The sequence below is a fragment of the Gambusia affinis genome, linkage group LG13 (assembly GCF_019740435.1).
Source record: "Gambusia affinis linkage group LG13, SWU_Gaff_1.0, whole genome shotgun sequence".
NCBI classification, from domain to species: Eukaryota; Metazoa; Chordata; class Actinopteri; order Cyprinodontiformes; family Poeciliidae; genus Gambusia; species Gambusia affinis.
This window is the reverse complement of record NC_057880.1, coordinates 2,088,330-2,113,861: the sequence shown is the minus strand read 5'-3', so window position 1 is coordinate 2,113,861 and position 25,532 is coordinate 2,088,330. Positions and strand designations below refer to the sequence as shown.

Below are 25,532 nucleotides of genomic sequence, written 5' to 3'. Positions count from 1 at the left end.
TTTCAATTCCTCAAAACTGTCCGTATTGTCGGGATTTTTAGTTTTACTATTTCCTCACTATTTATTCAGAGCATCAATAGATACCAATAGATTTAAAAATATGATTAAAGTAGTTATTGTGTCCAATTCAGTGATAAAAATCTGACTTTTTTGTGTGACTGGTTTTTTAAAGAAATACAATGAATATGTTTTTCAGTTGCAATATTCAGTCCAATATTGCATTTGTTTGTGGGGCACTGATTGTTCCACCCTTAATAGAGTTAAATCCAACACAAAGCTACTAAAATGTAGAATATATAGGTGTTCCAATTGCAGTTTTTTGGCCAATCTCCAATTACGATCTTTAAAATTCCGATTTTGGCTGATACCAATTTTTTCTGTCTGAAATGTCGGCAAATATAGCAAAAAATGTGAGTTGGCAATAGTGGGGTGACTATTGTAAACTGTAAACATGCAGATATGACCTGGTGGGCTGGTCTGTCAGTAAAATCTCTTTCAAAGGAGAGCAGAAGAGGACAGTGGTTGAGTTTTAGACTTTTGTTGAGGTAGGTAAGATTGGCTTCACATGTAAGTATCGGCCAATCACCGATCTCCCAAAATTAAGAAAATCGGCACCGATAATTCGATGCACCCTTACTAGAATATATTAATCATAACTTATTTTGATATTTTCATACTGTATATTTTCCACCCAAACTGTATTAGCAAAAATGCCATAACTCTAATCCTATGGTATATGGCAAAAAAAAAATTGCTTGTGTTTGCAGCAGACATCCAGATGAAGAACTGGAGGTTTTACTAAAAATAGATTTTGAAATCTTCATGTTCACTGTGGTTTGGATTCACTTTCTTCACTTCTGATACGGATGTCTGAGGTTTAGTATTGAGCGATATCAAGCCCTTACAGAAAAACAGTGCTGAATTGGCTGAAACGTTTCTTTTCTAAAAAAAACAAAACAGACTTATATCTACTGAATTAGAAATTTATTTCATAGCTTTGCACCAGTACAACACATGTAAATACCCCAAAGGCTTCACAGTCTTGGTCAAAGATGTAGAAACAACACAACTTTAATTTGTTCAGTCAGTACAATTAGGAGAATAAAAACATTGATTACAAATAGGACATTTTTTATTGTATTTAAATATCGTTGAATTGCTTTAATTTGTTGCATTGAAGCAACAATTAATTTCTTCTGCTATTAGAATAGTACTACATATTGATTATTTGTTATAACATTCATGTTCCATGCATATTTTATTAGGCGACGAATGTGGGTAATGGCATTCTTTCGAAATCATTTATTTTGCTTTTAAACTACTATTGTGTAGATGGATTTACACCCACCTTTTAGCCGCTTGCTTTCTCACTGGGACGAGAAGTCAACATGTAAACACAAGGAACATTGGCACCATATAAAAATGTTATTTTGGAGGGACAACTGCAAAACAGAAATTCATTGCTTTCTCTGAGCTGTAAAAGTCAGTATCATAGTCCGCCTTAGTACACAAAAATCTTCCAGTTCTTTTACTTTCAAAATAATTTGTTACTTTGTAAAATCAAAGTTGGAAAAAAAAAACAACCAAAGACCGCTCTCTCTGGACGCAGACTGATGCCAACGTTTCTTCCCAATTACAGTAAGAAATTTTTCAATTAGTCAATTCTTATTCAGTTAAATTCTTATTTTTCAAACAAAAATATAATTTTTTTGATATAAGTAGATATGAAAAACTTAGATGAATAAAAAGTCAAACAGTGAGGCCAAAGAATTAAAAATGTTGAATATGATAGGATTAAGATTGAAATAAACAACATTAGGTCTCCGAAAAGTTTGGATTAATCAAACTCTTTATTGACCATGTTTGTTTGGAAATATAAAAGATGAAGTCCTGAAAATTGATGTGGAGAGATCACTATTTTTGACATTGAGATAGCTCTATTCTAAAGATAAAAAATAAAGTAGTTGGTTGGAAAGACGAGACTTTTTCACACAAAAGTATAAAACAGTAAGCAGATAAAAGCATAAGCGAAATCCCTGGACTTTTACATAATTTGATTTCAAAGACATTTGGCTTGGAACAAGTAGAGTAACCACCTCTCAAGTGGTTGAGTTTCTAATGAGAAGAGACCGTCCATTCTTCAGAACTGTTATTGTTCTTTTCTTTCCCGGCAGTTAATCTGACTTAGTGAAAATGAGAGGTTCCGTCCTGTGAGAAATGACAGACGAAAATGAATTCACCTCAGGGAGGAGGCGGTTTGCGGCAGACTCATAAACCACATCTAGTAATTAGCAGACTTAATTACTTTTCAGATGTATGAAGTCTTTCCTGGCTTTTCTGCTGTTCGTTCTGGGGTTCCCTGGCATGTGTCTGTCTGTGTATGGACCCCTTGAGAGCCTCTGCTGTTGATTGGTACCTGGAGTGTTGAAATGACGATAGAGGCCAGAATCAGATCCATTCTAGTATCCAGGAAACTACCCCCTTATTTTATTTTCCTATCCAATAATGCTTTTTTTCAATCTTCCTCTCATCCCATGCCCCTACATTCACTCCACCCCTCTTTGAATCCATTTCTTCACTCCTAACTCAAACCTTGATAACTAACTTATCTCACCAGCTTTCACCAGCACTAATGGCTGCAGCCACACCATTTATATGCTAAATGACTCTTATACTCTTGAAACAAAATTTGTTACATAATTATGTCAAATCAATTGAGGAACTGTTATGTGATATAGTTTGATTCCACATATGCGCTATTAGCAAACCAATAAAAAGCTATACCATACCATACCTTGAGACTTAAAAATTGACACACTTGGTCTCTATGTTCACTGCCACAGTGATGAACAATTCACAAAACTTACATTTTGACAAATTTTGTTTATAGTTTCTCCTCCAAATTTGATAAACATTGCTACTCTACATAAGTGTCAGCACTCCCTTTATGTCAGTGAGTAATCTGCTGCTTGTGTTTAACAGTGAATGGAAGCAGTCAGAAGTCTCACGTTGCTACATGCTATCAGTCCATCAGCTGATAGCTGATGGATAGCTGATACAAAAATATTATTTTGTTAACAGTGTTTCACACCACAGATAGTGTCATCACAGCACATCATTAAAATAAATTACTTCCAGGTAATGCTGCATCTGTGGTTGCTGCAAGGGAAATCAAAATATCCACCGTGGGTCAATCATTTGGCCCAGACACTACTGAAGATTATCATTGAATTTGAAAGTTTGGAAAGAGGGCTGTTTTTAATTTCGGTGCATTTCAGTGTATTAATGTCTCACACAGTTGCAGGATAGGTAAATGTAGCAACCAAAGTAAAACCTTAGAAGCTACTCAAAAAAATATGTGGCTACCTTCCTGCTCTGGCTTCTGTCTGATTGAGATGCATTTTGAAACAGTGGCATGAACTACTTATCACTCAGCCTTGGCTTGTTCTCTCTCTTTAAGCCTAGTTTTCTGTTGTTTCATAATCCTGCAGTTAAAAGTATTTAGAACAAGGGAAACTGTTTTTGGTGATTGAGGAGAAATCTGCCCTCCCCCTCTATATATGAAACTCGCCAACATTTAGGTTGTTTTTACACCTCATAGTCCAGTATATCTGGTTCGATTGTGGACCAGGATTGCAACGTTTGCTCCATTTTCAGTTGGCATGATTCGCTTTAACGCTGCACTGTGTCAAACAAAACCCATTGAAAAATCTGTTCCCCTGTTCGCCTGTGGTGGCGCTGTACCAAAAACCACTGAAGGAAATGACACATAAACCTTTGAAGAAGACATTCAGCACAAATTCCTTCTTCACAAAATGTAAACAAAAATTTAGCGGCGTCAGATTTTAGTGATTGGTTAGTGCTAGACTTGCGCGTTTGTTTTGGTTGTATTTACCCAGAATGCCCTGCGCTTTAGCCTGCCTCCTGCTTTTGGAATGGTTTCCAGTCAATATCTATATGCTTATTCTTGTACCAATATGTCACAGATGTGGATAACTTGTTAAAGGAAGTAGGCCTAGCAGAGTTAACACACAATAAAACTCAAATTTTAGATTCAGCGTTGAAGCTTTTACAGCATTAGCTCATTTAACAGTGGCTAAAACTCCTTAATTTTACTCCCAACTGGTCAATGTTTAATTCTTTGAAAAATAAAATGCGTTTGTGTACTTCTCTGTTAAGACAGTAAGCTATTCACGGTATATAAAAACCAGAAACTCTGCAAATAACAGCAGACATGTTATTTAAGCTGGATACTGATTATTACATTCAGAATCTAAACACACTTTGAGTTTGTTGGGAGCAGTGCAGGAAGGATCTCCTTTAACACTCCTTTGTGCACTTCGGATGCATCAGTTTGTCAATATATTAGCTACACGAGATACAAGAACAGCATTTAAAACATTCATATTAACCATTTTAAATGTCATTTAAAGGTGATGTAAAATTGCTTTCAGGTGTTGTAGATAACGGAACACTTTTCTTAGCTAATCTTGCTAGCATTTTAGCTTTAAAATGGATCAAGGACAACATCCAAATGTAAAATCCTATGCATTTTTAGTTGGTTTAACGTCAAAGGCTGTTGTCATTCTTTTCTTTTAACACTGATTTACCATGAGTGTCCCCCTACCTATGTCCAGATCTGTTCCTGTGCAGTATTTATTCTAATAATAGAAGCTTTATGTTCTGCAGGCACTTTTCAGTTTGTTTGTGCAAACCTGTGTTGCTAATTGCTGAGGGAGCTAGTGGAAAATTGTATGATCTGTGGTTAGATTGTGTTTTTGTTTTTAATAATGACTTGTGTTGTAACTGACCTGATGCAATACGAACTGAAGTCCAGGCTCATATTATGATCTTGTGTCTGGGCTGTGGGTATTTTTAGCTGTCAGCACAGGTGTAGTTTTAGTTTCCTACTATAATTTGTGTACTGGCTTAATTGTTTTCTAAATAAATATTTTCAGGCTTAATCCGATAAGAAATATAAAGATGGCGGCCTCTGTCTCGGGTGTATGCATGTGCCATATTTTCATCATTCAGTACTACGATACCTACTGTATAATGCATGTACACTGTTGCTTCCCTCTGGGTCGGGCAAATACTGCTACACTTCTACAGGAATGAATGATACGCTTCCACTCTGAAAAAAAATCTGCTGATCTAGATACAGATGACATGGAGCACTAAAAACAACCACTTCTTTCTTTTTACTTACTTTTTCCTTCTCTGTACATTGCTTCTCACCTATTTCATGTCAACTCTGTCTGTAAATCACCACCCGTCACATAGTTGCATTAACCACTCAGACACACTTTGAATCAGAAACGCTCTCCTCTGGAGCTCCCTCAGTGGTTCTCACCATTTTTATGGTTAATTCTTTTGGATTTGTTTTTCTGCTTTTTCTTAAACAAATTTCTTCCCAATTATTAAAGCACGACTTAAATATGAACTGCCGTATAGCTGAGAACCACTGCTGACTTCAGACACTTGCTCAGGCTAAACCTGGTTTATCCAGAAATGAAGGCCAGTTTTTAAACATTAAGCTGTGAATCTTTACTGACATATGAATCTAAATGGGAAATACACTGGTCACAGAAGTGTCTAGTTAAAAAAAAGATTAAATCTAGTAAATGCCAGCATATCCTTTCACCACACTCTTCTTTAGTCTCTGGCATGGGATAAACCAGGATTGACTGCAAGCACTAAACCATTTCTGTTGAATAACTGGGTCTAACATGCCCGATCTACAAGGAAAGGCATGTCGGAAAAACTGAAACAAAGCGCAAACAGGCCGTTTTGTTCAGTGGGAAATATTGCATGTATGGAGATAAAGTTTTATTTCTCCTCACAACCTCTGTGTTTTCTTCTTTTTTTTTTTGCAGGCATGTGGCGACCCGAAGGCCAAGCCCTCCTATCTTGTCGACAAGAACCTGGAGTCGGCTGTTAAATTTATCGTTAGGAAGTTTCCTGCCGTGGAAACGCGCAATAACAACGTAAGTGTTGGAGGATGTGAATGCATAGTGGTTTTCGGCTTTATCTGTGTAGCTTGTGTGTTCCAGTACATTACTACAACCTTAACCAACAAATCAACTGGCACATAAATCGGTCCAGATTTTCTTAAATTTGGGAGATTGGCGATTGGTAATTATTCATTCACTTGTGGTTTAAAAAGTCTCAGCAATGACTCAAAAGTTTTTGAGTCATTTCAAACATTGCATTCAAAAGCAAACGCATCCAACAAAGTCATGATGGTATGATGGCATCCGATGTGTTTTATTTTTTTTTGTTGATATTCTGTTAATTTATTGAATGGCCTTGGTGTTGGTTTATTTAGATAAACGTTACCTTGAAATTGAAAGTTGTTTTTGGATCTCCTGCATTTGTATTCCGCAGATTGAGTAATTACTCTCAAAGACAAATCTATTCACACGCTCAAAGAATAATAACAGTTCAGTCAATCTGTTGCCTCACTGATTACCATTGGAAGCAATGTTTGTTGTCTGCCCAGAAAATTATGAAATGATCGATGCATTTCACTGTTTCCAACCCCTGGGGAGTTTAATATGTGTGAGTAAGTGCAGTTCTCCCACATTGTACGTGTGTGTGTTCATGTATTGAGTGAATTAAGCTCAGATTTTACCTCATCCTAATAACTCTGTCAGCTTCACGTGTTAATTTGTGCCTTCTGGCCCCCTGCTGTTAATGTGAGCATCATTTACCAGACAGCATTGTTTATCTGTAAAGACTCTGTGTTTGTGTGTGTGATGCTAACTGCTTTATTCAGTATAACTGTGCAACGATTGTCTCTTACGTTGTTTTTTTTATTTTTTTCTTTGTTTCTGTGTTTGTTTGTGTTCTGCATGCTAATCTTGGCTTATTCCGGACTTGTGCTTTTTGGTAAGTTTTTTTGGAACCAAGTTTCTGTAACTTTTGAATATTTTTTTTTAATTGATGTACCTAAGTTTTGTAATGTAAATTATCTGTAGCTGTGTTTTTGAAGAGTTGAGGTGGGGTATTTTGCTTTGCTCTGCTGTTGTTGTTGTTGGCAGCAATCTTTTTTTCTTTTTTCATTTTTACTTTCTCTCCATCCACCGTGTGAGTGACTGTGTGGCTGGGAACTACCTGGTGTGACAGCTGCTTGTCCTTTTCTGGTTGGTCACTAGGTGACCAGCTGGTTCCTGTTTGGGTGACCAGTTGCCTGCAATAAGGAATTCAAAGAGCACTTTAATTTTTTTTTTTAAATGCATACCTCCCTGTGATTTAGAAAAGTGTTGAACATTCCCAAATTTTTCAGTCTCCATCTCCTAACTGCATTTTATTTTTATTTTTTTATTTTTTTTTTATATGACCCGACCAAAGCAAAGTACTTTATAGTCATGAAGTGGAAGGAAAACAATACATGATTTCCAACATTTAAAAAATGCTAATAGTGTAGAGGTGCAGGAAAAGGTTAATTTCTAGTACTAATTAATCTGTTAATCTGTAATATAGTGAATATTATGTTTATCTCTCTCTACATAACAACCTTTCTTTACAATATCGGCAGCATCTCTTTTTGGAAAGGTCTCTAGTAGCTTTACACTTTCTGAAGACTAAAATATTTGGACATTTTTAGTCAGATTGGATGGAAAACATCTCCGAGTAGCAATTTTCAAGACTTGTCAACAGGAATGCACTGATTGCAGGTTTTTGGTCAGTTTTTAAAAAAACAATTGTCAGAAAAGAGACTAAATATAGTAACAAAGTCGGACAATTTGAATACAAATGTCACAACTTTCCCAAATTTTTATTTCCAGGAGATTCTGGAAAGCCACATCATTTTCCTTCCACTTCCCAGGTGTGCACTGCTTTAGGTTGGTCTGTCTGGCAAAGATTTGTGGTTATACAATGTGAAGAAGTTTAAGGGGCTTGAATAAGATAAATTGGCTTGATTTAAAAATGAACACCAATAATAGTTTTACTTTTGCTCATGTATTTTAGGTTCCGTTCCATATTGCAGCAGTGCTGTGTCACACACCCTCTATCTTTTTATTTCATGGACTTTTCCCTCTACAGTTAGTGCTTTCTCTTTAAGCTTCATTTCTGATCTCAGATGGTGTAGGAGCAGGTTTTAATTTGCAACATTAAAATTTCTTTAATTGAAGCTTCACAACATCTTGCTCATTCCTCTCTTGATGGTCAATAATCACCTTGTGGTCAGATTATTATTTTTTTGCTTTTAGCAAAATCCTTCCAGCATGAACAACTGCAAGTGGATAACATGAGATTCTCACTGAATGATAGTCTGGAGTTTCATCATGTTATTGTGTGACACAAATATAATTTAAAAGCATATAACTTTTAAACCGTGTTGCCTTGGGAAAAGTGAATTGTAATCTTACGTTTCTACACCTTGACAATTTTACAAATTTTGCAACCGAAAAATGCCTGCCAAAACTGTGCATTGTGGGATTAGTAGTTCTTATGGCAATTTCTTTGTTCCCTGTAGCTCAGTCCTTTGTGACTGGAGGCACAACAGCACACATCCCTGAGCATACACACATACATAAACATCTTTAAAATGGTGTTTAAAAGTAAGTCGTGTCAATAAATTTGAAAGTTAAGCATTGTTTCAAAAGATGAAGTGATTTTTGCTAGCTATTTTCCTTGCTAGTAGTACTAGAAGTTGTCTACCAGACGACTATAACACTGAGATAAGAGCATGAAAGAGTTTTATAGACCAAATCAGTGAATGACCTAAATCATGGCCAAAATGTGCTTACTGGCACTAGAGCTTCTCAATTGCCCCTCACTCACAAAAAATTATTGCAGGATTATGTTTAACATTGTTGCCTAAAACTCTTGTTTAAATGCCATGAAGGTTATGCTATTTTTTTACTTCCAGTTATTGTTCTGTGAGAATCTCAAATGATGTATGCCGAGCCTTGAACGTCATATAATGCTTACAAAAAACTGTTGTTCATGCAGAAAGATGATTTTCCCAGCAAGCAAAGTAGGCATAAAAATCTAGACAATATTGCAAATTCACGTTCATTCTGGTGTTTTTCACAGCAACAGCTGGCTCAGCTGCAGAAGGAGAAGTCTGAGATCCTCAAGAACTTGGCTCTCTACTATTTTACCTTTGTGGACGTCATGGAGTTCAAGGTAGGAAAATACAAGCAACCATCCACAGATATTTGAGACTCTAAGACTCGTCTGAAAACACTTATAACCATTTTAATAGTTCAAGCTTCAAATATACCTGAATATGTATGAATACACACTTTGGAAACCGTCTTGTCACTACCGCAGAGGTCAATATTTAAGTCTTTGTTATATTTACTCAGGGGTAACGTCCAATCAGCTCAGAGGAAAATGAATGCTACTCCTTGTTTCATTGCTTTGCAAACCCCAGCCAATAGCATTGCGCTTAGGTATTTTCTACTGACGTTTTAGATATGACCTATGAAAATAAACGTGACTAAACAAATTTTCAGCAATTAATATGGAGTTATGTTCTGTGGGAAAATCTGCAAATACTTCACATTTGTAAACCAATATCAAGTCAAAATTTCTTCGCCAAACGACTTATTCTTTTATTGTATCTTGTTTAGTGTCCTTCATTGGATTAAATTCTTGAATTTTATAGACTCAAGGCACATTTATTCTTTAACAAATAGGGTTGTCAGTACTTCATAAAAGAATCAACGTGGCATTTTCTCGATGGATGGATGGACAGAGGGACAGATGGAGGGAGACCATAGAAATATTAGGAGGATGATGACTCAATATGTTATATCATCAATATAGTATATTGATGATAGTCAGTTATATCATCAGTATATCTTAATTACGCGTAATAACGCGTAATTATGATATAATGGAGATGCTGCCATTAAAAAATTGTGTTTTTCATAATCAACAGAATATCGACAAAGTTTTGTGCTAATTTCTAATTGAAATGCAGCTACTGTCTCAAAAAGAAGATGACTGCCATTGGTGGGTAGGTCATGGCAGCGTTGCATGAGAGCAATGTAAGAGGTTGATTATTGGCAACATTTAATGGGAACAATACAGACTTTGCTACATTATAAAGGTTGTTGCTCAAAAGCACTGTTAAAACGCATAGATAACCCTCCACCACTGCTTATGTTTATATCACCTAATATTAAAGAAGATGTAACCAGTATTTTTCCTGCATATCAACAGGACCATGTGTGTGAGCTGCTGAACACAATTGATGCCTGCCAAGTCTTCTTTGACATTGTAAGCAGTTGTTTCAATTACCATCCTAAAAGGAAGCCTTTCTATACTTTCAAAGCTGTTGGTCACATCTGTTTTAGTAATAGTGAATTGTTTCCAACTCTTTGTGTTTTTGTTTGTCAGACTGTGAACTTTGATCTGACCAAGAACTACCTGGACCTGGTGGTGACCTACACTACTCTGATGATAATCCTCTCCCGCATAGAGGAGAGAAAGGCCATCATAGGACTGTACAACTACGCCCACGAGATGACCCATGGAGCCAGGTGACTGGTGACCGGTGCAGCGAATAACAACGCAGCGCATTAGAGAACTGATTCCATGTGCCCAGTTCTAATAAACCCACATTGAGGTTATTATCTCCGTGTTAACTGAGGTTGTTTGTGTCTCAGTGACAGAGAATACCCCAGGCTGGGTCAGATGATCGTCGACTACGAGAACCCTTTGAAGAAGATGATGGAGGAGTTTGTTCCACATGGAAAGGTATCAGATCTGCTCCTATACAGTAGAATAATTCTATCTAATAATATATGAAGGAAAATGTTGATTTTATTGCCGGCCACATAAGTGGTGCATCACGAGTTTTCCTGAAATTGTTGGATGATTTGTGAAATGTGCATGCATTGTATGACACACTTCAAGTTTGGATTTGTTAAATGTGGCACAATTCCCTTCCTGTCTCTTTCCTTGCAGTCGCTGTCGGATGCATTGATCAGCCTTCAGATGGTCTATCCGAGGAGGAATCTGTCTGCTGACCAGTGGAGGAACGCCCAGCTGCTCTCTCTGATCTCTGCTCCCTCCACAATGCTCAACCCTGCTCAATCAGACACTGTTAGTACTCCAACAATTCAAGATTTGTTTTGTGAAGACATATTTTTGTAACATTTTTTTAAGCCTTGACAAAAATATATTGGGCTTTCTTGGTCATAAAATGAACATTTATACAAAGAGTAGGACAAAAAAATATATCTTTGACTTTCTGTCCATCTTTAGATGCCTTGTGAATATCTGTCATTGGATGCCATGGAGAAGTGGATTGTATGTAAGTACTGCAGAAGCTTTACATACTGAATATATCTATTATTTTCTCACATTTGTAGGTTAAAAAAAATCTTATTCAAAGTTTGGATACAGAAAAAATACACCACACTCTCAATAATGTTCCCAGAAAATAATGTTGTTTGAACTGCTGGAGTTTGGCCTACCAGTTGGTGCACATGTGTCATCTGTCTGTTATGGAACATGCTGAAATGTAGAGAATATACACAGACACTGATGTTTAGTAGCAACAGTGGTTATTATGCTACTTACTAGAATAAGATTCTATAGATTGTTATTGGGGCCAAAATTAATACTAGAGCGCAGATGTCTGTCATTATTGCAGGAGACCATATCTATTTTGAAACTGGTTACTGATCTGATGATTATTGTTGGCCTTTCACCAGTAACTGAGTTACTGGCAAATGAGAAGGAGACTACTCAGTTGCTTTAGCATTGGAGAGGCTAGTGGTCAGCATTTTTAGGCTGGTAATTCTACTCCTTCTGCTGTCCATTAGCATTGCTATGTTGGGGTTCACATTAGAGAGGCTAACAACTAGCATGCTTAACTTGGTCACCCACAGGATTAGACAAACCTTTTCAAGAAAAATGTCAACATTTTGTTAAATGACTTTACAGCAGCAACTCAGGAAATAAAAAGTTTTGAATTGGAAGTTTTGAACTAATGCTGACAGAGAGATGGGAATTGGCTGCTCAAAGCCACATAAAAGAAACCAAGATAAGATAAGAAACCAGTGGCAAATCTTCTTACCAATAATCTTAGGTCAATTTTTGTTTGAGAACTTAGGATCATTTCTCTCAAATTCTTGGCACACAGCTTCTGGAAATTGAAAAACCAAATCAAATGACGTTTGATCACCACTGGTGATCAAAACCAGTGGTGGCCCCTAAAATAGGGGAGTCAATTAAAAGTCTAAGTAACTCAACCTCCCTCTCTGCTCTCCCTGCAGTCGGCTTTATCCTGTGCCACGCCGTGCTGAACAGCGACGCAGCTGCCCTGTCTCTATGGAAACTGGCCCTGCAGAGCTCCACCTGCCTCTGTCTGTTTAGGGACGAAGTCTTCCACATCCACAAGGCCGCAGAAGACCTCTTCGTCAACATCAGAGGGTAGGAGCGCCGCCACATGACAAATATTTCCAAAGTTTCACACTCTTGCAGCGACAAAAGGAGTAGGAAGATTTTTGATTCCTTCGTTTTGCTTTTCGACAGGTATAACAAACGCATCAACGACATCAGAGAGTGCAAAGAACAGGCGCTGTCTCATGCGTAAGTGAAGCTATAATCCGGTTAGGATTCCTTTCATCATATCTTAGCTAAAACTTTAAACATACAAAATCTTACATTTTAGTTTTATTTTCTCCCTCCCACGGTCTACATTTTCTGTATTATTAATTTATATTCTTATTCTCTTTATGGCTGTGCTGTTTTTTTTTTCTTTTCAAACCTGTCATTTCAGCTCCACTTCCTCCCCGCTGCGTCTTCTTGAGGGAGTCTAACTCTCAGACATCACCTTCTTTTACCCTATTTTATCCTCCCTTCTTTGTCTCATCACAGCTTTTATCCTTATTACTTCTGCCATGTTTCCCTTTCATCTCCACTCATTGTTCTGCAGTCACTCATCCTCTGCTTCCTTTCTCTCCTCTTTGGGATTGTCCTGAAAGTGTCAAAAATGCCGTTTTAATCACGCCTCTTGTGTTCGGAGTGCCACTCTGACAGCCTGTTTGTGTGTGTGTGTGTGTGTGTGTGCGTGGGCGTGTGTGTGTCTGTTTGCAGAGGCTCCATGCACAGAGAGAGGCGCAAGTTTCTCCGATCGGCTCTGAAGGAGCTGGCGACTGTTTTAGCCGACCAGCCCGGACTTCTAGGCCCAAAGGTAACATTACATCCTCTAAGGGTTTTTCACACCTGATAGTTCAGCTGACTCTGTTTGATTGGGGAACAAAGTTTTCAGTTGCTGTGGTTCTCTTTCCCAGTGCCCTTTTTTTACATAATGTAAAAAACATTCGGTGCCAATGGGATTTTTGGCACTGAAGACATTTTATGGAGCCAATTTTAACTATAACCATCACATTTAGTTGCTTGTTTCTTCAGTATTTGGATAAGATATAAAACACTGTGGCTCAGTGGGAAGAGTTGTCACCTTGTAATTAAAATGTTGTTGGTTTGATTCCAACTTGCTTCTGTTACCTGTTGATGAGCAGCTTAGCAAAGCATTTAGTCCAATGTTACCCATCAATCAGTTTACCACTCACATTTATTTGTATACAACAGCTCAGTAACAAAGCTGTTCAAAGTGCTTTACATCATAAAAATACAAAGTCAGACACTTTACAGTCAACAACTGAGAAAACCAGTAAACAATTTGTTGAGTGCCATCATCAAAATCACCAATACACATCAGATTATTGATTAATGTGTCATTGATTATGTTTCAAAAGCAACTCTAAACAGCTGAGCGTTTAGCCTTCATTTAAAGGCACTCAGTGTTTCAGTTGTCTTACAATTTTCTGGAAGTTTGTTCCAGATTTGTGGTGCATAGAAGCTGAATGCTGCTTCTCCATGTTTGGTTCTGGATGCAGAGCAGAACCAGAACCAGGAGACCTGAAAGGTCTGGAAGGTTGATCCAACAGCAGCAGATCTTTAATGTATTGTGGTGTTAGGCTGCTCAGTGGTTTATAAAGTAGCAGAAGTATATTTAAAGTTTATTCTCTGACTGTAAAACCCTTTGAATCTTTTGTAGGACTAGAAAAAAACTCTCTATAAACTCAGTCAATTTAAGCGTCATGTAAAGTTGCAAAAGTAGTGTTTAACTCCTGGTTTTCAAAGCTTCTAGTGCCAATCAAAGATTGACTCCATTCAATGGTTGTAACTACCAATTACTTTAGTTTTAGCTGACTGATTTATTTTGACTATTAATTGTTTCATCAAATAAGACAAAATTGGCAAATTCCGGAGATTTAAGCCTTTTTAAGACCATATTAGAAATTCATTAAAGATGCAGATAACCAAATTCAGGTCCTTTTTTAACTAACAAAATAACATCTCATTGCTTGACGTTCAATAACACCATTTCTTGAGTGAACTCTTGGTCGTTTGTAGTAAAAGATGCATCTGCAGTGATAAAAGTAGCTCTAACATCCAGATGTGAAAAGCTCAGGCCTTTCTGTTGGACTCAGTATCAGTAGATTGAAGGGCAGATCTGTTTACCTTTTGGATTATCAGATTAATAACTGGATTGGATTTAAAATAGTTGGTCAGCATTTCAGATATTTAAAACAAAAACCAATCAAAAATTATTGCTATCGGCCGATATGAGTTGCTTATATCGTGATGCGTTTTTCAGCCGTATTGTCCAGTCCTGGATATGACAAAGACTCTATTGATTTGTTCGGTTAATATATTTTGTCTTGGAAGTATCTTCTGATGGGTTCCTGTCCCCTTCCTGAGTCTCTGTGGTCTGGATCCTCTAGGCATTATTCGTGTTCATGGCACTGTCGTTCGCCCGAGATGAAATCATCTGGCTGCTACGACACGCAGACAACATCCAGAAGAAAAGCACCGATGATTTCATAGACAAGTATGCACACTGATTAACCATACGCACACACACACACACACACACACACAGTTTGCTCTCTTTACAGCTGGCTAGCTGCTGTTTTTCTTCCTGGCCTGATGAGTTTCGGTGTATTTTTCAGACATATTGCAGAGCTAATCTTCTACATGGAGGAGCTCAGAGCTCACGTCAGGAAGTACGGCCCTGTGATGCAGCGATACTACGTCCAGTACCTGTCTGGGTTTGATGCTGTGGTTCTCAATGAGATGGTGCAGGTAGGGAGAAAATGTTGGCTGATAACTAGCTGCTTCCTTATAATCACCTGTTTAGCGGTCAGTCAGTGTTTTCTGGTAAACATTTGTTCTTACTTCAGTTCTCTGTCTGGGTTTTATTAAACAGAACCTGTCTGTTTGTCCAGAGGATGAATCTATAATCATGTCTTCATTTGTTAACACCATGACCTCTCTGAGCGTCAAACAAGGTAAGATAGTTAAATATGTTAAAACCTAATAAAAAAAAAAAAAAAAAAAAACAAGGTAAGATAGTGAAGTCATCTACTTGAATGTGAACTTATAAGAGCCATATTTTGATGCACCACCAACACTAGAGATGAGCAATATAAATATAAGTAATCGTGATAAATCTATATATTACAATTCCAATAAAATTGACAAAAGGTTTTTAGAAATTCATTGCTATCTTTTATTGGCAACATATTTTGTGGTTATGACTTTTTTGATGTTCATTTACTAAAGGTCCCACAAGCACAAAATACCACTCTTAAAAATAAGACTGACACATTTCCAATCAGGCTAGTCGAGTATATTTTGTATTAAGTGGATAATAGCATCATTTCTTCTTTTTTTATTTCCTTATCTAATGTTTTGTTGGAACCATAAGATGATCGAGGTCTGTGCTTTCATTTGCCACATCATCTTTGAAATGTTTTAAAAGGATTTTGAGTCACTTAAATGAGTTTTCAAATGTCTTCTGTACATTAGAATACAATGAAAAATCTCCTCTCCAAACTAAGTCTGGTGTTATTTTTAGATGACAATTTCTACAACTGTGAAACGGAGCTCGGCTTTTAAAGGGATGTTAGGTCTATTTTTGAGTAAATAACCGTTTGTTGCCTTCCAGTGGAAGATGGAGACGTGTTTGACTTCAGGGGGATGAGACTGGACTGGTTCAGACTGCAGGTAAAAACAGCCCAGAAAAGACTTTTCTACTTTGGGTTTGGGATTTGTTTCTGTTTGCTTTGCTGGGCCTTGGACACATTTTGTTTTATTCTCTTCCTGCCTCTTTCCCCTCCCAGGCGTACACCAGTGTTTCTAAAGCTAGCCTCGGGATAGCTGACCACAAGGAGCTGGGCAAGATGATGAACACCATCATCTTCCACACCAAGATGGTCGACTCTCTGGTGGAGATGTTGGTGGAGACGTCAGACTTATCCATCTTCTGGTGAGTAATCCAAACCTGACAAAAAGTGCTTTTGATGATTAAAAATATTTTACTTATAACCACCCCTTACTTTTTAATATTATATATATTATTATGTGTGCAGTTTCTACAGCCGTGCATTTGAAAAAATGTTCCAGCAGTGCTTGGAGCTTCCCTCCCAAAGCCGCCACTCCATCTGCTTCCCTCTGCTCTGCGCACACTTCATGTCCTGCACACATGAGCTCTGTCCTGAAGAGGTGAGAGAGCTGACAATTTATTGGTGAAAATGTTTAAAAATGATCATTTTATGAGAGCTGCAGCCAAACCTTCTTAGAGTTTTATTTGTAGAAATTAGACATGCACCAATCAGTTTTTTTCTCTTCCAATACCACTAATGGTTTAGTATCAGCTGACACCAGTCTGGTACAGAAAAACAGCTGAATTGAATTAAAACACAGACATAAATGAACTGAATTACAAATTTATTTGACAACTCTGCTTCAGTACAGAACACCTAAATACACCAGCAGCTTCACCAGCTTGGTCCAACATGTAAAAACAGCTACTTTAATTTGTTTGGTGAGAGCAATTAGCAGTATAACAGCAATATAAAATAAATAATAAAGCATGATGTTTCTCAGAGCACAAAGCATAGAATTAGACTGAATAGATCTGACCTTATGGAACGGATACATTGTATCAGATAAATGATCTAGAATTTTTAGAAATCTCAGGAGTGATACAGATATTAGCATTGGTTCGGTTCATGTCTAGTAAAAGTAGTTGGAAACAATTCACCTGAGCATGTTGAGCTTGTTTGTTTTGTTCTGCCACATAAAACGAGAATATTGTTTTTGTAATGAGAAAAACAAGATAAAAAGGCTTAGCAGGGATGCACAGTAAAAATCAACCTGCTTTTACATGAACTTCAGGTAAGAGTTTGTCGTCTTTTTCCAGCGTCACCACATAGGGGACCGAAGCCTGTCGCTGTGCAACATGTTCCTGGATGAGATGGCTAAACAGGCCAGAAACCTGATCACCGACATCTGCACAGAGCAGTGTACGCTCAGCGACCAGGTGAGAACACTTCAGCCACTTCTATTTACTCTCTCTCCCACAGAGCGATACGATCAGTGGCTACCACAGCATCTAATAATTTAACCTGCAGAGGTTTATAGGCCTGAAAGAGGAAGCTGTTGCTCTCAGTGCAATTTAATGCTTCCAAAATCAGGACACAGAGTTGATTATTAAACCCTGATGGAATCATTTGCGCCAAATAACCAGATCTGACAGATGCAGTTTTCCAATATAAATGACAGCAAAGCTACCATTACTGTTACCATTTGCAGGTTCCTTTGTGTTTTATCAAATGTTTAGTGGTAAATGTTAGCCTGCAATCATGATGACTTACACTTTTTTTCTGGTTTTTAGAAACTTCACAGCACAAAGGTATAGACGGGGAATATCAGAGCTAGGCTTCGCTTATGTAGTGAAGTTTGCTTTTCTTACTTTTTTTCTGCGTCAGTTAGAAAACTGCGTTGTTTGATATTCCACTGAGTCACTTAAAATGATTTCATCAGTGTACAGTAACAACAGCAGTGGGTACACTACTACTAATGCAGCTTTAGTCATGCTTTAGCATTAGCTTCTGTATTAGCAGAATGCTAATGCTTGACTAGGTATACTGTTCCTTTCTCTATTTAGCAAAAATACAGAAAGGGGTTAGGGCTAATTAGCATTAGCATAGCTACTGTTTATGATTAGCTTTTTTAAGATTAGTGTAACTAACATTTTAGCCAGCAGTGACCACTGATAGATAGCAAAGCAGGCATTTTAAAGTGAGAATTGTCTGAATTTCTAACGTCTGTCAGTTTTAATCAGGCCTGTTTGGCCTTCCGGTTCTGAAGCAGATGGTGCATTAATATTGAAGCGGCAACATTTCAAGCAAAGCACCAGTAATGTCATGTCTGCTTTTTGACTCTTTGTTCCTTTTCGCCCGTCAGCTGCTGCCCAAACACTGCGCTAAAACCATCAGCCAGGCTGTGAACAAGAAGAGCAAGAAAGCAACAGGAAAGAAGGGGGAGCCGGAGAGGGAAAAACCCGGAGTGGAGAGTATGAGGAAGAACCGGCTAATGGTCACCAAGTCAGTACCAAAACCAGCTACTGTCCATCTACCGGACTGTCTTGCTTTTTATGTCATTTATAGACCAGTCACTTTATTGTGTCACGCTTTGGCCAATAAGCCTTTCATTTGACTTTAACATAATCAGTAATGATTGTTCTTGACTTTCCTGCTTTTCTTTATTTTTCCAGTCTGGATAAACTCCATACAGCTCTATCAGAGCTCTGCTTCTCCATCAACTACGTCCCCAACCTGGTGGTGTGGGAGCACACGTTCACACCCAGAGAGTACCTCACCTCGCACCTGGAGATCCGATTCACAAAGTAAAACTGCTGCACACACACACACACACACACACACACACTCACACACACACAGCAAACCGGAAAGAAATTACTTTTGTCCAATTTAGAGTTTCTGAGCCTGCAGCCTGTTTACAAAGTCTAAATAAAGTCAAGAAAAGCAACTTTATTTGGTTTTAAGTTTAATTGAAACCTTAGATGGATTAAAACTGAAGCTAAATGCTGACATTCATGTGTGACCACTGTTATAAATGACCTCCAAATCCCAAAAAAGTCCACCATTCAGAGTTAGAAAGAGGGTTTTTACAACTGGAAAATATTTGAGATGGATGAAAGTTTTGCTGCTGACTTAAAATAATAATCAAAAAGTAGTAATAATATACATAATTAGGATGAAACTTTAGTCTTATAAAATCAATTTCTACAAATAGTTGTGTTCTATGAAGGTTTGAAAGGAACAGAATTAAATGAATACAAACATAGTTGAATTATTTATTAAATAAGAAATACATAGACGTTTAATCTCTTCATGATTCCTGTGTCATTTTGACCTCTAACCAGTCCACCTGTCTGTCCTGCCTGCAGGTCTATAGTTGGGATGACCATGTACAACCAGGCCACTCAGGAGATCGCCAAGCCCAGCGAGCTGCTGACCAGCGTCCGGGCTTACATGACGGTGCTGCAGTCCATAGAGAATTACGTCACCATCGACATCACCCGAGTTTTCAACAATGTCCTCCTGCAGCAAACGCAGCACCTGGACAGCCACGGGGAGCCCACCATCACCAGCTTATACACTAACTGGTGAGCTGGATTATAGATCAGAGTCAGTTTAGCAACCTTAAGTCATCAACATGTCAGGCTGTAACTCCCACCTCCACCAGGATCCCAAACTTTTAAAGTGGACATGTCATGGTTTAAATCCTTCCTTTTCACATGTAAATTATTTCCTCATGGTCTATATAAAGTAGAACTGCAATGCTTTGGTCTGACATCTGCAGTCCCCTCATTTACCTATTCTGCGGTGAATTTTAGAGCAACTTGTTTTGCTGTGTTCTTTATTAATGTGAATGAGACATTTTACGCCCCTCTAGCCCATACAGTGTTCTACTCCACTCCATTCAGCCATTTTTGTAATTTGATAGCAGCGATACGACTATCTACCAGAAGAAAAACTTTTTACTCCCAAGTTTATTAAAGATGTCAACAATTAAGAGTCTGATCCAGAGCAGGAGAGTGAAGACCACGATCCTGTGGAACCATGCTTCCTAATAGTGTTATTAATGTATTTACACCCTCACCACCCATACCAAACACCTGGAGTATGTCAGATACTTATTAAAATATTAATGCTACCACAATATGAATGAAGTAAACAAAGCCTCAAAAAAATTAAGGGCAAAATTGCTGCGAGGAGAAAAAAATTGTGAATTCACAAAACTGATTATCCTGAAGTTATGACCTTGTTTAACATTTCCACAGCAAATACAGTGATAGAGAAGAAAACATAATAGGGAATAAAGAAAAATAAATAAACTGAAAAATATAACCTAAAAATACACAAAAAAATGTATGTATTAAACCAAATGGTGGTAGCAAATCCTTTTCCCCTGCTTGTTGTCAAGGTTACATCTCAGCAAATTATGATGGAGCATTAGGGCCATACTAAGAAAATTAAATCATAGTATTACAAATACAACTTCATTATTAGTCTTAATACTATGACTTCATTCTGGTAATATTATGACTTCATTCTGGTAATATTATGACTTTATTCTTGTATTATTTTGACTTCATTCATGTACTCTTATAACTTTAATCTTGTTTTATTAAGACTCAATTATCGTATTTTCAATACTATCATATTTTTCCGGCATTATTTTAGTACAACTATGCTCGTAATATTATAACTTTGTTCTCTTAATTTGATTTTTGATTATTATTTTTTTTTTTTTGTATGACCCTGTTCGCCATCATAGTAAATACACATAGTTTTATACTTTATTATTATTCTGTTTATGTAAAGCGAGTACTGAACTTCTGTTCTGTGTCCATGCAGGTACTTGGAAACTTTGCTCCGTCAGGTCAGTAACGGACACATCGCCTACTTCCCCGCCATGAAGGCCTTCGTCAACCTGCCTACCGAGAACGAACTGACGTTCAATGCCGAGGAATACTCTGACATCTCTGGTACCCTCATGCTTTCCATCTAATGTCTGGCTGTTTTGTGTTCTTCATGTGTTCATATGTAGGGAAGAGGTTAAACCTGGATGGGAATGAACTCGTATGTCTTTTATTGTGTTTTTCAGAGATGCGTTCCCTCTCAGAGTTGTTGGGGCCGTACGGGATGAAGTTTCTCAGTGAGAGTCTGATGTGGCACATCTCATCACAAGTTGCTGAGCTAAAGGTAATAAAAATCACAGAAGATTGGAATGTATTTGTTTCAGACATCCAGCAATTTTAAACCGACATTATGTCTCTGAATGTTAAGTGAGGTATCCCATGTAGGTTACTTTGGACTTTAAGAATTTGCCTTTTTTCTGCTCTATGATCATCATTCATTCATAACAAATGATTATGGATTGAATTGAGGAGTCTTCTTGTTGAGATTATTTTGCACTAAATACTGACCAACTCTTAAGCAGCTTCAAATAGTCTCTTCTTTAAAAAACATGCCACTCATTTCCTTCCTTCAGTTACTTTTTTTAACTGGACATGTCATGTTTTTAAGTCCTTCATTTTCACATTTAAATCATTCATTTATGATTGATTTATGATTGATTGTGGAACTACAATTCTTTGGAAATCAAGATCCTGATCAGAAACTGGGTTCAGTCAGCGACTCAAAATCCAGTCATTTAAAAAAGTTTTGATCCAGTACATTCTTATATAACCTGTTGTCATTCTGTCTCTCTTATCTTGTTTGTAGAAACTGGTGGTGGAAAACATGGAGGTGTTGACCCAGATGAGGACGAGCTTTGACAAACCGGACCACATGGTTGCTCTCTTCAAGAAACTCACTTGTAAGCGCAGACACATGAACATGTTAACCTCACAGTTGACATGTGAGCAGTCATGTTGACTGTGCAGTCATCCAAGATGACTGCTGTGGTTTCCACTCGTCATATTTACTAAAGAAATGTTGGATTTATAGTTTATGCAAATATGAACCCAGCGGTTGTTGATTTGTTGACTCAAACAACCACTTTACTGATGATCTGTTAGATTTGGTGTGCAGGTCCCCCTTTTTAATTGAACATGTTAAGGTTGTCAAAGTCAAGCTAGCATAAATAACCTACTTCCCTCCTGCTTGGACCTTGTTATCTAGTTGTGGTAGTGTTGACAATTAGGAGCATATGTCTTTATATATCACTTAAGACTTAGTGCTACAGCTAAAACCAAGGGTAGTCATCGTTGGTGAGCAGTTTTTTGCCCATCATTTTGATTCTTATCAGGATAAATCATCCGATGTCTTGTTTCTAGATATTTGTACTTTGAATCTGTTTGCTGTGAAACATATCATCGAGTAACATTTGCTTCACCTCTTTACTGTGTTCACATTCAGTGTTTTTTATCTTCTGTAGCTGTGGACAGTGTTCTGAAGAGGATGACCATCATTGGTGTAATTTTATCCTTCCGCTCTCTTGCACAGGAAGCTTTGAGAGATGTAAGACTCACACATACACACACACACACACATGCAGACCTTTAAACCCACGGTGGCGATGTGAGACAAATACAGATCATCTGAGTCTTTCCTCCTTTCAGGTGTTGTCTTGCCACATTCCTTTCCTGGTCAGTTCAGTGGAGGATTTCAAGGACCACATCCCCCGAGAGACCGACATGAAGGTCGAACACACTCACACTCACAGTAACGCCATCATGTCTTCCTCCTCTCATGCTGATGCGAGTTAATGTTTCCCGTCGCCAGGTGGCCATGAATGTTTATGAGCTGTCCTCAGCTGCCGGTTTACCCTGTGAGATTGACCCAGCCCTGGTGGTGGCGCTGTCCTCCCAGAAGAGTGGTAAGTTGGAAACACACTCGACATACCAGCACAAGCTCAGCCTGTTTTCTAACAACATGGTTTGGTTGGTGCTTGGCAGAGAACATCAGTCCAGAGGAGGAGTATAAAATCGCCTGTCTGCTGATGGTGTTTGTGGCCGTTTCCTTGCCGACGCTTGCCAGCAACGTGATGTCGCAATACAGTCCTGCCATCGAAGGTGAGTCACTGAGTTGTTAGGTTGCTTGTCATCATTTTTTAGCAGAAAGGAGTTGAGATTATATAGGTAAAAAATATAAAATAAAAGTAGAGGACCCTGTATGCTACCCTACAGGACTCCCATGGACCATAAACTACAACTGATCATGATGTGAAGCTTCCATATGAAAGCCATGTGTTAAAATAGGAAGAAAACTTCTGTAATGGAGAAAATAAACGAGATGTAGTGGTTTGGAACTAGCATGGACCACAAATCTCAGATACAAAGGACTCCTTTCCTCTGAGCTGAAGGTTTAAACTTTTTATTTTGAATTCTGCAGTGTCCATCAACCGTTTCTAATGTGATACTGCAAGATGCACATGAAAAAACAGTGATGAAAACATGGCCAAGTCATACCTTGTGTAATTCTTTTTAAGATGTGAAAAAAAATTTAACTATTTTAACTTTAAAAGGCTCGACGTTGAATTTTCACCGTCTTTCAAATAGTTTATATTTTTAAGATCCAAATTACTCACATTTACGCTAAAAATGTCAAATTTCTCAATTACATTATTTAGAGACTGTGAATGTTTTTCCCTCCATGCTTATCTTTGAGATTTTTTTAAATGCCAATTACAATAATAGTAATAACAATAAACTTTACAGTTCACAACAGTTTACAGCCTAAAAGCAGTAATGAGCAGCGTTTACCATAATCTTGGCATTTAACAGTTTTAATGGCAAGTAAGACTCACCATCTTTTAAATGATTTTGTCCCCATATTAGCTTGTTTATTCAGTTTGATATATTAAATCTTGTGCATTTCAATAAAAGCACCAATCAAGTGAAAGTCAACTGAACATTTTCCCCAGTCGAGTTCCTCTGTTGTAGCTAAATGAGGCTTTTGATAAGCTATCAAAGACATTTGTCACTCAGAGGATGAATTATGAAGACGCCGCCTCCTAACAACCTTGAAATGAAAGGCTGGCCTGTTAATAAGGGCCTTCTAAAGAGGATAATAAGTTATCAGAGGCTCGGCTCTGGTTGGTATGCAGACCGCGTCTCGGCCGACAATTGGTCTCGCCGCCACCATTTCTTTGTACACGGCCTCATTACCGCTGCGCTAGCTGTCCTGCCAGTTCACAATTCCAGCCTGGCGCCTCCCATTTCACATTTATCTCTTATCTCCATTAAACATACATGAAAATCCATAGTTTTTAATCTGTTCTGTCAGTTCCACGTAAAGCATTTCTCAGGTCTGGAAGTTAGACTCTTGAGCTGTTTTGATGGATTTCAATAAAAAGAAAAGAAAAAGAAAAACTCCTGGTAACAGTTTGTATTTGCTGCCCCCTACAGGCCACTGCAACAACATCCACTGTTTGGCCAAAGCCATCAATCAGATCGCTGCGGCTCTCTTCACCATCCACAAGGGAAGCATAGAGGACCGTTTGAAGGAGTTCCTGGCTGTAAGACAGAGAAATTATTTGATTTAGTTTTAATGCTGTTGTCCTAAATAGTTGTCTTTTTTCTCCTGTTAAATTTATGTCACCATGGTATCTGCGCTGAACACCATGGTTCAGTCTTTTAGGCTGGAAAAACTTTTTTAAAAATAGTATTTGTTTTTTTTTTGTTTGTTTGTTTTTTTTAGCAGATCTCTGTAACAAATGTTTCATGAATCTGGAAAAAAAAAAAGTCTGTCTGTGTCTATATGTGCAGCTGGCCTCGTCCAGCCTCCTGAAGATCGGCCAGGAGACGGACAAGATGACCACACGAAACAGAGAGTCTGTCTACCTGCTGCTGGACATGGTGAGGGGACGCTGAAGACAGGAGACTGGACACACATGGGCTCCTTCATTTTAGGCTGCTAGTGAATTATTTTAACACTGGGAAATGGTTATATTTGATTTTTTATTTAAGCAAGAATTATTTGCACGTTTGAATGAATAGTGGAATTTTTTCTAATTGGCACCGTCAAACTTAAACATACAGTCTAAAACATGTATGTGTATTTAATGTGGTGTTTAAAAATGCTAGAAGATTTGAACTGAGAATGAGCTGCAAAGATTGTTAAAAAAAAGCTGAATTTTATATCTTGTTAAAACAAGAAACTTTTTTCTTACATCAGAACATAAAAATATATTCCTCTGACAAATTACGACTTCTTAAAAATTCCTAATGAGGTTCTTGACGAGCCTCCTTCTTATCACCCTGTTTTGTCTAGACAACATTTAAAATGTTCCAGAGATGTTGCTGTTGTGCTGCTACAACCTTTCTTATTTAAACAAGAAGAGATTTGGATTTTAACAAGTTTGGTTTCTCATTTTAACAAAAAACTGCTTCTGAATTTATTACCAACAGTTGATGGTAATTTGTCTTTTAGAAATAGACCATTTAGTTGTAAAAGTATCTGGAATACTTTTACCAACATTAAACTGTTTGGTCAAAATGATAAGAAGTGTTTGAGAAGAGTAAAAGTGAGGAAAACTATAAAGTCTCTGCCAATAAAATAACTGATTTAAATGATTCTGTGGAATCACGCAATCAGTTGTTTTTAAATACAAGTCAAAGGCCTTAAATAAATCATTAAAACGTGTTTTTGTTTTCTTCTTCTTCTGTTCTA

The 25,532-nt window shown here is 37.7% G+C and overlaps 1 protein-coding gene across 4 annotated transcripts in view; it reads left to right on the top strand.

Annotated features, from left to right (window-relative positions):
* The window catches only part of nckap1 (NCK-associated protein 1), a 38,350-nt gene that overhangs the window by 11,429 nt on the left and 1,389 nt on the right, over positions 1-25,532 (top strand). For 2 of the 4 annotated variants that reach the window (XM_044136675.1, XM_044136673.1), the window contains 29 exons: positions 5,877-5,987; positions 9,052-9,138; positions 10,183-10,239; positions 10,360-10,502; positions 10,629-10,719; positions 10,930-11,067; positions 11,230-11,278; positions 12,246-12,402; positions 12,505-12,561; positions 13,069-13,165; positions 14,763-14,869; positions 14,991-15,123; positions 15,248-15,329; positions 15,989-16,047; positions 16,164-16,309; positions 16,413-16,545; positions 17,246-17,365; positions 18,292-18,431; positions 18,602-18,733; positions 19,298-19,516; positions 20,772-20,902; positions 21,022-21,119; positions 21,642-21,735; positions 22,297-22,379; positions 22,481-22,561; positions 22,644-22,737; positions 22,817-22,933; positions 24,269-24,378; positions 24,629-24,718. In XM_044136675.1, the coding sequence (XP_043992610.1) occupies positions 5,877-5,987; positions 9,052-9,138; positions 10,183-10,239; positions 10,360-10,502; positions 10,629-10,719; positions 10,930-11,067; positions 11,230-11,278; positions 12,246-12,402; positions 12,505-12,561; positions 13,069-13,165; positions 14,763-14,869; positions 14,991-15,123; positions 15,248-15,329; positions 15,989-16,047; positions 16,164-16,309; positions 16,413-16,545; positions 17,246-17,365; positions 18,292-18,431; positions 18,602-18,733; positions 19,298-19,516; positions 20,772-20,902; positions 21,022-21,119; positions 21,642-21,735; positions 22,297-22,379; positions 22,481-22,561; positions 22,644-22,737; positions 22,817-22,933; positions 24,269-24,378; positions 24,629-24,718 (3,156 nt within the window). Of the gene's footprint in view, positions 1-5,876; positions 5,988-9,045; positions 9,139-10,182; positions 10,240-10,359; positions 10,503-10,628; positions 10,720-10,929; positions 11,068-11,229; positions 11,279-12,245; positions 12,403-12,504; positions 12,562-13,068; positions 13,166-14,762; positions 14,870-14,990; positions 15,124-15,247; positions 15,330-15,988; positions 16,048-16,163; positions 16,310-16,412; positions 16,546-17,245; positions 17,366-18,291; positions 18,432-18,601; positions 18,734-19,297; positions 19,517-20,771; positions 20,903-21,021; positions 21,120-21,641; positions 21,736-22,296; positions 22,380-22,480; positions 22,562-22,643; positions 22,738-22,816; positions 22,934-24,268; positions 24,379-24,628; positions 24,719-25,532 lie in introns of all 4 variants that reach the window. The other 2 variants (XM_044136674.1, XM_044136672.1) reach the window with 1 other exon arrangement.